General features: G+C 39.2%; 1 protein-coding gene across 8 annotated transcripts in view; it reads left to right on the top strand.

Annotated features, from left to right (window-relative positions):
• The window catches only part of agla (amylo-alpha-1, 6-glucosidase, 4-alpha-glucanotransferase a), a 157962-nt gene that overhangs the window by 92839 nt on the left and 52990 nt on the right, over nt 1–12133 (top strand). For 7 of the 8 annotated variants that reach the window (XR_535914.1, XM_017309976.1, XM_017309975.1 and 4 more), the window contains 8 exons: nt 3054–3177; nt 3904–4067; nt 4219–4320; nt 5937–6092; nt 6160–6310; nt 6430–6554; nt 6981–7093; nt 7207–7341. Coding sequence is in view for 7 of the 8 variants with exons in the window: in XM_017309976.1 (XP_017165465.1) it covers nt 3054–3177; nt 3904–4067; nt 4219–4320; nt 5937–6092; nt 6160–6310; nt 6430–6554; nt 6981–7093; nt 7207–7341 (1070 nt within the window). In the remaining variant the exon portion in view is untranslated. Of the gene's footprint in view, nt 1–3053; nt 3178–3465; nt 3590–3903; nt 4068–4218; nt 4321–5936; nt 6093–6159; nt 6311–6429; nt 6555–6980; nt 7094–7206; nt 7342–12133 lie in introns of all 8 variants that reach the window. The other variant, XM_008433500.2, reaches the window with a different exon arrangement.

Genomic DNA, 12133 nt, shown 5'->3' on the forward strand with positions numbered 1-12133 from the left:
GTGCACACACACATTTTAAATTTTGCCCCCCCAGACGTAGTCCTGGCCCCCCCTTGGCCCCCCCAACTTTAAAAGTCTAGCTCCGCCACTGCTCACACAGGGAGTTTGACAAGTCAAAACGTACATAAGCAATAAACAGACAGTCTTTGTTGCTGTCAGTTGCTTCATCAAATTGTAAGGTAAAACGTTTGTCTTTGAGTATATCTACCAGCTGTTCTTGAAGATCGTTAGCAATGTCATTATACGTCTGGCGACAGTGTCATTGGACAGAGGGATAGTTTTTAGTTTTGCTGCACTGGCATGACAGAGACCATGTCTAATGCTGCAGGCAGTATCAGCTCCTCTGCTATGGTGTGGGGCTTTTTGCACTGCGCAATTTGGTATGCCACCTTATTCATATAAGGTGCTAACAGCGCTCGATGGTTTACTGAAGTAGCCTTCACAAAGCGGGATGACTGTTGGCAATATTCAGCACGTTTTCGCTGAAAAAACTCTAGCGGCTTATCGGCGTGATTGGAGTGTAACGTATTTAAGTGACACGCTAATTTATTTGGCTTCATGCTGTCCGCTGCGAGCATTTTTAGACACAGCAAACACACCGGTCTTTCCTCTTCTCCAACTGTAGTGACAGTGAAGCCAAGCGCTAAATACCCTTTGTCATATTTCCTCGTCTTAGCTTTCGGGTGACTTTCTTTTGTCTCATTATCTTTGTCTCTTTCCGCTTTTCTTTTCATCCCTGTTAAAAACTTTTTCATGTTGGGGGTTGTTATGTTGAATAACGGAGGCTATAGACAGAACGCTGTCGGAGCTTTCTGTTGACTCAACACTGCTAACCAAGGCAAACCTGTTGTCTTGTAAGTGGTAAGATGTTGCACTGTCGCAACATCTTACCACTATGTAACAATGACAGCGCCACTGCCGCCTACTGTAGTGGATGCGCAATTACACTTTATACTAGTACGGCCCCCAAAAAAAGCCTGTTCCCCAGGGTCAAACGCGCTGGGGCGCGCCCCACTATTTGAGAACCACTGCCTTAGACCGACCCTTTATGAAGAGATAGAGCCACTCCGCTGCGCATCGTTTTGCTGGATGCTCACCTCCATCATATCCTAACAGCAGCTGTGCGAACCTGCCTGGTGGCAACGTTAGGTTAAGGTGAAGCAGAAGGTGAAGCAGAGAGTGAACAGTGAGCAGGTGGTATGAGGTGTACAGGTATGTTGATGTGCCAGTTACAGTACTGTTTTTTTTTTTTAATCAGGATATCTGATTCTGATGCAAAATGGTGGGACCCACTCAGGCTGTCTGTAGCGAACAGGGCATTTAGTCTGGCACTGGGGCAGCATGATAAAGTTAAAGTCAGAAGTTTTCTCTGCAGCCAAACCGTTTCTGTGTTTAGGAGCGAGGAGGGATTTTGCTGCTATTGCGAGGACAATTCCGAAAATAAGTAGAAACAGTTTTTTTAATGTCAACATCAAACCTACATATTTATTCACAAACAGTATGTTGAAAAAATGGAAATGAATAAATAAATCTTGCCCATAATTTGATTGATAAAGGGCGCAGTTCTGCCACCTCCTCCTTACCATGGGCTTGGTGTCTTAACAACATGGAGGCACAGGCACTGAAAATCCATCCAGTTATTATTAGACTAAGGGCAGCCAGATGAGGGGCACAAGCAGACCTTGTAATACACACATAAAACTATTAAACAAAAAAAAAAAAAAACTCAAAAAAGGGCACTTGGGGGATCAAGGAAAAAGGGTTATGAGCTGAAGGTCCAGCCCCCCAGTCCCTGTACGTACCTGTATGTATATATCTGATCCCTTATCAAGATGGAATGCCCAATTCTGATCGAGTCTGAAACCATGTGACTTCCAATCATGTGGTGGTCATTCATAATTGTGATCATTTTGTTTTCTTAGTGAGGATCTAACTTTGATGATAATGGACACTGTTATTAAATCAAGCTATTGTTTAGAACTTGGAAGAAATAGGTCATTTATGTTAGTAGAAATTCTAATTTAGCTTTAGATGGGTGAATAAATAGAATAAAACTGGATTCTGTCTTCTTTATTATTCTTTTATATAACCTGTTTGCATTTTACACTTTCTCAGTTTGATTGTAGGTTTATAATACCTTCCAAATCATTCACAAATTGGAACTTTGTTGGCATTTTATCACACTGCAACTGAAAACTTTAAAGTATTTTAGTGGGGTTTTAAATGGTTGAGCATTATAAATTAGAATAATGGGGATGTGATATGATAGATGAATTATTTAGCAATAAAACCACTTTAAAGTGGTCAGTGTTGTTTCTCATTAACTATTTAAATAATTCTGTGTAGTCATTTGAGAATATGAGGTTTCAATTACTTTGGAGTTGTAAAATTTAAAAAGGTGTTGTAGGAGAATTACTTGAGATCTTCAAAGAAGTTAGAAAATCATCACAGCACAGTGTGGTATGGCATCTCATATGTTGTGAAACGTTTTATACCGAGTGAATGCTGCAGATAGATGGATTTGTACTTTACCTTATTTTTCTCTAGTTTCTGTGATGTTTACATTCAACTCAATGTTGATGAAGACACATGCTTCACACTGAAACATGGTGATGGCAGCATCGTGTTGTGAGAATATTTTTTTTTTACAAGAGCCAGGGAAGCTGATCAGAGTTGATGAGAAGATATATGAAGCTAAATGAAGAGCTGAAAAAAGAATGATGACAAATGATGTCCACAGAAACTCTGCATTGAGTCTAACTGAAGCCTAAGTGACCCTAAACCCAGTAAAATAGATTAGTTTATTTATAATGTGATAAATCTGTTTATCTGATGACTTTTTCTAGGCATTTCAGTTTTAAGGTTTTCTTTTGACAAACTAATACAGCCATGTGTGAAAAATAGAAGAAAATCCTGTTTAGTTTGGAGACAATCATGTTGTGTGGATTTTCTGACATATTTAATCCAACTTGATTTTCATCCAGATGATTCTGTGATAACAGCAGCCTGTTGTTCCCTCTCTCTCTGTGATGTTGTCTTGTTGTCTCATTTAGTTCATGTTAGATGCAGCCAGAGAGGTCAGACCCAACCTGTATGTAATAGCTGAGCTCTTTACAGGCAGTGAACTCATAGACAATGTGTTTGTTAACCGACTGGGAATCAACAGCCTCATAAGAGGTACATGCATATATAAATTAACTTGCCCTTTTGTTTGTCTTTTTCTCATCACTGCATCCTTTTGCATGTGACCTCTCCATGCCCTTGGTGTTTTTCCATCGTTTTGTTTCTTTAACTATTCTGCTGCATGCTGCATCTTATGGCGTCTTGTTATATCAAATTGGCTGTTTGCCCCCACAATACCTGCACAACACGCTCGCTCTCTCTTTCCCATTTCTTCCCACTTGTACTTCCTGCACTCTGGTTCTGCACTCGTCCTGCTGCTTTGCTTTGCCTTGCTATTTCTAGTTCATGTTGGATGTGGCCAGAAGCCAGTGTCCTAGCCTGTATGTGGTGGCTGAACTGTTCACTGGCAGCGAGGAGCTGGATAACATCTTTGTTACCAGACTAGGGATTACATCCCTCATACGAGGTACAGTACTATGCATGCTCAGTATATGCAACTTTATGTATAGGCAAACCTTTGATGTGTACTTCATTACTTCAGTTTAGCAGACATTTATGCACCCCATCAGACTAAATAAGTCCTAATAATAAAGATGAATAAAACTGGTTTGGGGAAGGAAAATGTGTGTTTTAGTGTTTGTAATGACTTTTTACTTTGAAATATATTTGCTAATTGTAAAGTTGTTGATGTAGCTATAAAGATGTAATATTTGTGCATGAGTTGTTATGGCACATCCTGTTTTAGCTAACCCTTCTGGTCCTCTCCGGTCCTGCTGCCAGAGGCCATGTCCGCCGGAGACAGCCATGAAGAGGGCCGGCTGGTCTATCGTTACGGTGGAGAGCCAGTCGGAGCCTTCGTTCAGCCCAGCCTGCGTCCTCTCATGCCTTCTATCGCTCACGCCATGTTCTTGGATGTGACCCATGACAATGAGTGTCCCATTCAGGTGGGTCTGTGCTCTTGTCTGCTTCATATAAGTCTCTACTTTCTGTGGGGCCTCAGGGATCTTGGTTTAAATTCCCCTGACTTTTAATTTGACAGTTTTTGACCGTAAAGCAGATTTCAATTTTATTTTGTTGGTCTGATTGTGTTTACAGCTGCGGTCAGCTCTCGACTCGTTGCCCAGTTCTGCTATCGTTTCCATGGCCTGCTGTGCTACTGGCTCCACCAGAGGATATGATGAACTGGTCCCACATCAGGTTATTTAAGATCACATGCTCAGATGCACTTTTTACTACCTACGCTTTGCTTATTCTTATTTTTATTTTAGCATATAGTCTGTAGTTGGAAAGCTGGATGTGAGTATGTCTCAATTAGGGATGAAAACAATTAATCAACTTATTATTAATTGTCGATTTAATGGTTTAGATTTAGGTTAAAATGGGTTCTATTCAAATAACTAACACAGTGGTTCTTAACCTTTTTTGAGGTACCGAACCCACCAGTTTCATATGCACATTCACTGAACTCTTCTGTAGTGATAAATAAAATATGATTTTTTTCCCCCAAATTCAAGACATAGGGGTGACTCTAGTTGAAGAAATTGTACTGGAGACAAGGACAGTGGAGAAGAGAGGCTGGTAGTTACAAGAAGGATGAGAAATACATAAATGGCATGCCAGAATACACAGTGGACCCAACTAGAGTCTAGTTGGATCACTGCAAGATCATTAATTCTTCTTAAAAGGTAGAGTCTCTGAGAACAGTTCTTCAAAATATAGTCAGTGTTTTCAGCAAAGTTGAGCTGGCTGTCCAGGAACAACCAAGGTATTTAAAATTTGCCACAGTTTCAACAGGTTGGCCATCGAGAAAAACTGGAACCACTTTAAGGTCTCGTTTAGATCATTTAATTACAGTAGCTCTACGTTCTTAAGAGAATGAAAAATTAATAATAAATAATAAAGACTTTGCCGTATTCTGATTTAGTAATGTAATTATATTAGTTGTGTTACCACCCCCACGCCACTAGAGGCAGTAGCAACCCCGAAAAGATGTGACTAAAGAACAGATTTAGAAGTACACCGAAAGCTACAGAATTTGGTAAAAACTGAGTTTTGCTTAAGTAATTAAAGACACAAGTTCAAATCCATGCTGAGAGTGGAACTCCTTCAATCAGTGCTCCTCCGCAGCAGTGATTGGCTAAGCAATTTAACGTGATCCTCTGCAGCAAGTGATGGCAAAGCAGGGCGCGTCATTACAACTTTACACAAGTAAAGTCAGAGGCTCTGCCGAACCCCTGAGACCGACTCATCGAACTCCTAGGGATCGATCGAACCCAGGTTAAGAACCACTGAATGTCTAACCTGATGTCTAACATCAGGTTAGACATCCTTTTTGTGTTGTAGTTTGCCCCAGAAAAGGGCATCCGTAAGCAGAACCAGTACATACATAAAAAGTGTGTTTTTAAACTGTCATAATCTCTTAACAGTACAGTATGAGACAGATGAGTTCAATCAAGGTCTTATGGCTGCTGCCAGTGGTCCTACTGCCATCCTCAGAAATGCACTGCTCCCAGTCAAAACAACCAATCAGAGCCAACAAGAATGTCTTAGCAGTGTCATTCATTGTGTATGCAGCGCTTACACATTCCCTGTAGCATATTTAATCTCAGTATCATTAGTGTGCTGCAGCTGTGCTAATGGGAAACAACCTAAAGTTACAGGAGAATTGTCAGTTTTTCACGTTCATGGCAGGAACCGAAGGGGTTGAGGGAGTTGCAAGGTGTGAAACGCCCTACTGCACCTTTAAACCTAAGATATAAATACATGAATTAATAACATAATTTGCTCTCATATCTGTGTCTGTGTGAGAACAGATATCTGTGGTGAAGGAGGAGCGTTTTTATCCCAAGTGGAATCCCTCTTCAGCACCCATCTCTACTGGTGAAGTTGGCTTTCAGAGCGGCATCATCGCTGGGAAACTGGCTCTCAACAAGCTACACCAGGAGCTGGCTGCCCAGGGCTTTTCACAGGTCTGAACTCATAGTGACACAATGCTTCCTATTCCCAGGATCATGTCTAACTTTCTCCATTTTTCAGGTGTATGTGGACCAGGTTGATACAGATATTGTTGCAGTTACTCGTCACTGCCCCAGCACACACCAGTCTGTGGTAACAGTGTGTAGGACAGCCTTCAAGAACCCCAAAACCCATCAGTACAGCAACAATGTCCCACCTATGTTCATACCTGGTAGGACTCTATCATGTTTGTTAGATATCAGATATGTATGTGCAGGTGTTTTGTGCTAGTTCAATTTCTGTACAAATGTTTGTTTGTGAAGCATGTTTTATTTATTCTTCCCTCCTCAGGCAAGATTGAAGAAATTGTACTGGAGGCAAGGACAGTGGAGAGAGAGGCTGGGAGTTACAAGAAGGATGAGAAATACATAAATGGCATGCCAGAATACACAGTGGAAATAAAAGAGCATGTACCGGTAAAAACTGTTGTGCATACTGAAGATGTTTTCTTTTTTTGTATGTTTTAAGTTTTTTTCCCAGCTGTAGTGGTCTTTTATTTAAGATTTTTCAGATAGGAAAGTGGGTTAAGAGAAGGGGAGGGTATGCAGCAAAGTTCAAAGAACCCGTGACAGCCACATGGAGTACTAAGGCCATCGTCACCCACTACTGATGATTTTCTAGATGAGTTCTTTTTCTACCTCTAGCCTGATGCCTTGGCTGAAGATACACAGAACAAATGTGGAAGAAAAACTATCTTCAACATGTTTTTATTTTCTTATCTGTGGTATTCAGCTTTAAAAATATATTGTCTTTATTGCCGTAGACAACTATAACCATAATTGTTCTAATAGGCCTGTTACAGACATATGTTTCATAGTAAAGGAATTCTGTTATGTGTACAGATGGTGAAAAGTGCAGTGGTGAAACATGCTGGAGTGACCTCTAAAGACCGCTCAGAGTTTGTGCAAGAAATTCAATTCCAGAAATTGACTCCTGGTAGCATCATTGCCTTCAGGTACATCTCCCACAGTTTCTGAACTCCTTCAATTTCTTGTACATTATTACTGCTTGTCAATGCAACCTTTATTGGTTATTACTAAAAATAATTATTTTAAATTCTCTGTCCAGAGTCTGTTTGGATCCCAAAGCACAGAAGCTGGTGGGCATGTTGAGGTTTTATCTGTCCCAGTTCAGTCCAAAGTACAGGAGGGGCAGTGTACCTGATGAGAATCCACAAGAGGTGCTGCAGAAACCCCTTGCACAGTGAGGATTTCCTTTTTCTCATTTCATTATGGTATATAAATAAATTGAATTAAATAGTATATCTTTATTTCAGAGAAAAAAGTAGTCCATATCATTTATAAAAGAATAAAAATAAAATGAATCAAGTAAAAATATTTAATATATTAAAATTTAAATTTAAAAAAACTAGAATCACTATGTGTTGCAGTTGTCGGAGGTCTGACAACTGCAGAGTTGAGTTGATTGATAAATCCAAGCGGCACTTAAAGTTATACATGACATTCCTCAACAAAGCATGAAAACTTGGTAAGTTATTCATGACAAACATTCGACTTGCAGATGTCCGACGTGAGGAGAATTCTAAAATTCTACTCAGAATAATTCTATTTGCAATTTCTTCATCATAGCCTTACTGGAGTTACACCACAGGTGAGCTGCATAAAACGAGATGCAATAAGTTGAAAAAAGAGACACTTTAACCTCGTCTTTACACATGCAAAATTTTTGTGCCAGCATATTGGCTTGCATGTACAACTTACAACATTGTGCTTCACATCATCATCATCATCATCATTACAGAGCTCACTCCTCAGAATATGACCAAGATATTAGACATTATTAACCAAACTCAACACTTCATTTGCAAAATAAAAGGAAGGAAAATTAATCTTCTGATCCTCCTTAGTTGTGACAATCATAACAATCTTTTTACAATTAAAAATTATATCAAACTAGAGACCATACCCTAGCATATATCCTAAGTAACTTTTGCATGCCAGCACTATAGGCATGCAGCAGTATGCAGACATTAACTAATTTAATTTCTATGTACATTAAATTATTTTAATGTACATAGATATTAAAATAATTAATGTCTATGTACTTAGTGAATCACTTAGTTCAACAGACAAATCACCAAGATACAAATTAAAAAGAACAGGACTCCAATAGATACAGAAAAGGGTTCAGAAACCTCCGAGCCCCACTTAACTTGCATAGAGTGATCAATAGCCATAACGAGTAATATCCTGATTAAATATGCAGGGACTCCTCTACTTTGCAGCTTTATAAACAACTTATGGTGATTAATAAAAGTCTTCTGTCTTATATTTACTTTCAATTTCCTTCAATAAATAAATACATAAATCAGTACTAAGCTTACGTTTAAAACCAAACTGATTATCAGTTGTTGTGCATTCTTGAAGGCGATTGTAATTGTCATTACTTGATATTTCCCAGTTTTTTCTTTTACTACTGGCACTAAAAGTACTGATAATATGGAGTCAGGTAAAATGCCATGGTTTAGAAAACCTGTGACACATAGTGAAAGTAACACATGAGTTCTTTGATTAGAACACCTCAGGTGCTCTGCAGATGCAGTGGTCCCTTGTTTATTGCAGGGGTTCGGTTCTGAAAACGTCCCACAATAAATAAAATCCACAAAGTGGTGACTGTTTAATTTTTCCCTATTCAAATGTTAAGGCCCCATAACCCCGCTTTGCACTCTTTATAAATCTTTTCAAAACTGTCATTAACATTTTCCACATTGTCACACAGTTTACACTCTCAGAAACCTACATAATTTTAACAACACGATGAAATTTTGAATGATTACTCACCCGGTAAAATATATTACAGTTGCTCTGATGGCGCTGCATCCCCACCTTCATCAGTAACGTTTTCCGCAAGCCTGGGTGTTGGTGTCTTTTTCCGAATGAGGAACATGTTTATTGGGAGTTGCTGTCGCTCAATTTGTTTCTGGGCGAGGATGTTCTTATACACTGACATGCCACTTTCAATGATATTAGAGACCTGTAAAGAGCGGTACATCACGGGGTCCCACTCTTGTGCAACTCGCTGAAGTTTATTAGCCATCCTGACCATGGTTGCCAGGCGATCAAGTGTTAGTCTGACCTCCTCCTCTTCTTCAACACTTGTGTTGTCTTCCTCCTCTTCCTCATCTTCTTCACTTGCGGGCTTAGCATTTCCGTCAGGTCTTCGTCTGTTAATGGTTGTGAGGGGGCTTCAATCAGGGAATTTATGTCATCAGGAGTCATATTAGTGAAGCCATCTCCTCTGAGCTGCTTTGCTAGTTGCACGGCTCTATCTACCGCAGAGTGATGGAGATCATCAGGAGAGCATCCTTTATCGTGGACCACTTCTAGCCACAGTTTTTTCCAGCAGGCATTCAAAGTTTCACTCTTCATCTCGTGAATGGCCCTCTCAATATTTAGGAGACACAATGCAATGTTGTATTCACGCCAGTAAGCCTTAAGTGAGAAGTCTTGGTCCAAGTCCACAGCTTCAACCAGATGTTGCAGCGCATTCCTGGTGTAGAGAGCTTTGAAAGCGCAGATGATCCCTTGATCCATAGGCTGAATCAGCGATGTGGTGTTTGGCGGCAGATATTCTATTTGCACGTCATCGTACGACAAATCAGCAACATGGCCTCCTGCGTTCTCCATGAGCAGAAGCACTTTAAAGTCGAGGCCTTTCTCTCTCAGATAATGCCTCATCTCCGGGATAAAACAACGCTGAAATCAGTTTGAGGTGAGCACTTTTGTCATCCAGGTCTTGGCGTTGTGCATCCAGTACACAGGCAACGCATTTTTGTTTTTGTATTTTAGGGCTCTTGGGTTTTTTGACTTATAAATGAGCCCTGGCTCATTTATAAGTGAGCCAAGGCTCACTCAATGTGTGGAAATCCTGCGGCATTTCCACACATTATCACGGTCACACAGTCTTCTTGGGCCTTAAACCCAAGGGCTTTAGCTTTGTCCTTCATTATGAAGGTGCGAGAAGGCAGTCAAAACAGTCCGGTTTCATCCATATTAAAAACCTGTCCAGGTTTGTACCCCCCTTTCTCAATGATGGCTTTAATTTTGAAATAAATCCAACTTTTTGAACAAAAAAAAAATTGCCAACACACTTCACCGTGAAGTAACACTACCGTATTAAAACAAAAGCGATCAGGAATGATATGAATACTACAGTTTAAGAACAAAGGCTGCAACGTAGACGACTCTCTCTTGGCCAATCAAGACGCAGAACAAAGCGCTTTGATGTCAATTGACCCAATCAAGATACAAAACAAAGTGGTCTGATTCATACAGTAGAATGTTGTCACAGAATAAAAAAAAATGCAGTGCTGCATAAAAGAAAAAAAAATAAAAATCCGCAAAACAGTGAGACCGCAGAAAGTGAACTGCGATATGGCGAGGGACTACTGTAATTGGTCAAGACCACATGCTTTATTTAATGGCATTTTCTCAATAACAACACATACTTCATCTGGTCTAAGAATCATGCCGTTATAGTAATCAATATTACCAACACTGAACCTCTGACTATTTATACAATTAAAAATTCTACAGTAATGCTTCCTCCATATTTGCACAATTTTCTTATTTCCAGTAACATCTGAAATATTTGCCGGCAGCAGAGGCTTACTGCTGTTAATGAACTTTATCTCCTCCCAAACCTCAGACACATTATTATACTGGAGTTTATTTGCAAATGATTCTCTGATCATACCTTTTTAGGAAGCAGACAGCTTTCTTAAATTTAGCATTTGCAATTTTCTTAAACTCTAAAGTCATTACAGATCTTGGCTTCCCTGTAGCAACCCAACCTTATAGGCTGCTCCAGACTCAACATGAAATGTAGAGGCATACTCTGTCCAACCTGGTTCTGACGCATATTTTGTTGACCTTTTTTGTTCAAAGCACCTGATTATTAATGCAATCAGTAATCTTCTGAAACATAGTATTTAACTCACTTTTATACTCCATATGTTCACAGTTAGTATTGACACACAACAAAGTTTCCCTATGTATAGAAATATTGCTTGGACTTTTATCCAGCAGCAAGTTATATTTGCTAATATCCTTGTCAGTCACTGTACTCCAAATCAGCTTCCTACTACATATGCTATTCTCATAACTGAGCAACTCTGGCACTTTTTCACAGTTTAATTCCAGATAAACAGGAATGTGATCAGTTGTTGCCAAGGAATACAAAATCTCCACATTGGTTATGCATTCATGTGCATCAGCAGTACATATACAGTGATTTAAGCCATGATGTTGTATACCATGCTTCACTGATATATGTATGGCTGTCAGCTGGCAGCTTCTATTTAGTAGATAAAACCACGTTAATGTTTAGACAAAACTGAACTAAATGTTGCCTGAAATTTCTTCCAACCCTACTGAGAACCTTGCTCTGAGCTTCTCATAAAAGCACTTTATGAAGATCCCTTCAGGCCAGAGCTGCGGGTCATACAAATCTGGGTAACACTTTATTTGACGGGTTGTGAATAAGACTGTCATGACACAGTCATAAACATGACGTAACGCCTGTCTTGAACATGAGTAAGTCTTCATGAATATTTATATTCATGAATAAGTCTTATTCACATGAATATTTCACGACACTTTTAATACAAAGTTGACATTATTAAAAAAAAATCTTTGACATTAACCAAGACATCATGTTCTGACATAAATTTGTTATAAAAGTATTACTGATTAAACTTTAGCTTTAATAACATAAAGCTACATCATTTTTAAAGTGCAATTTTTGCATTACTATCTCCAGTGATAATTATTAATATTTATTGTTAGTTTTAGAAATGTCTGAAGTGGTAAAAGTTTAGGTTCCAAGCTGCAGTGTTTGTCTTGGTATTTAGGACTTTTTTTTAAAGCTGTCCAATGTTTGAGTGAAAGTGAAGTGAAATTTACTTTGGTTTTACTTTTAACATAAATTTATGTGATTAACAGACTACTGCACACAACACACACATATGTTGTGA

This window comes from Poecilia reticulata, linkage group LG17 (assembly GCF_000633615.1).
Source record: "Poecilia reticulata strain Guanapo linkage group LG17, Guppy_female_1.0+MT, whole genome shotgun sequence".
Taxonomy (NCBI): domain Eukaryota; kingdom Metazoa; phylum Chordata; class Actinopteri; order Cyprinodontiformes; family Poeciliidae; genus Poecilia; species Poecilia reticulata.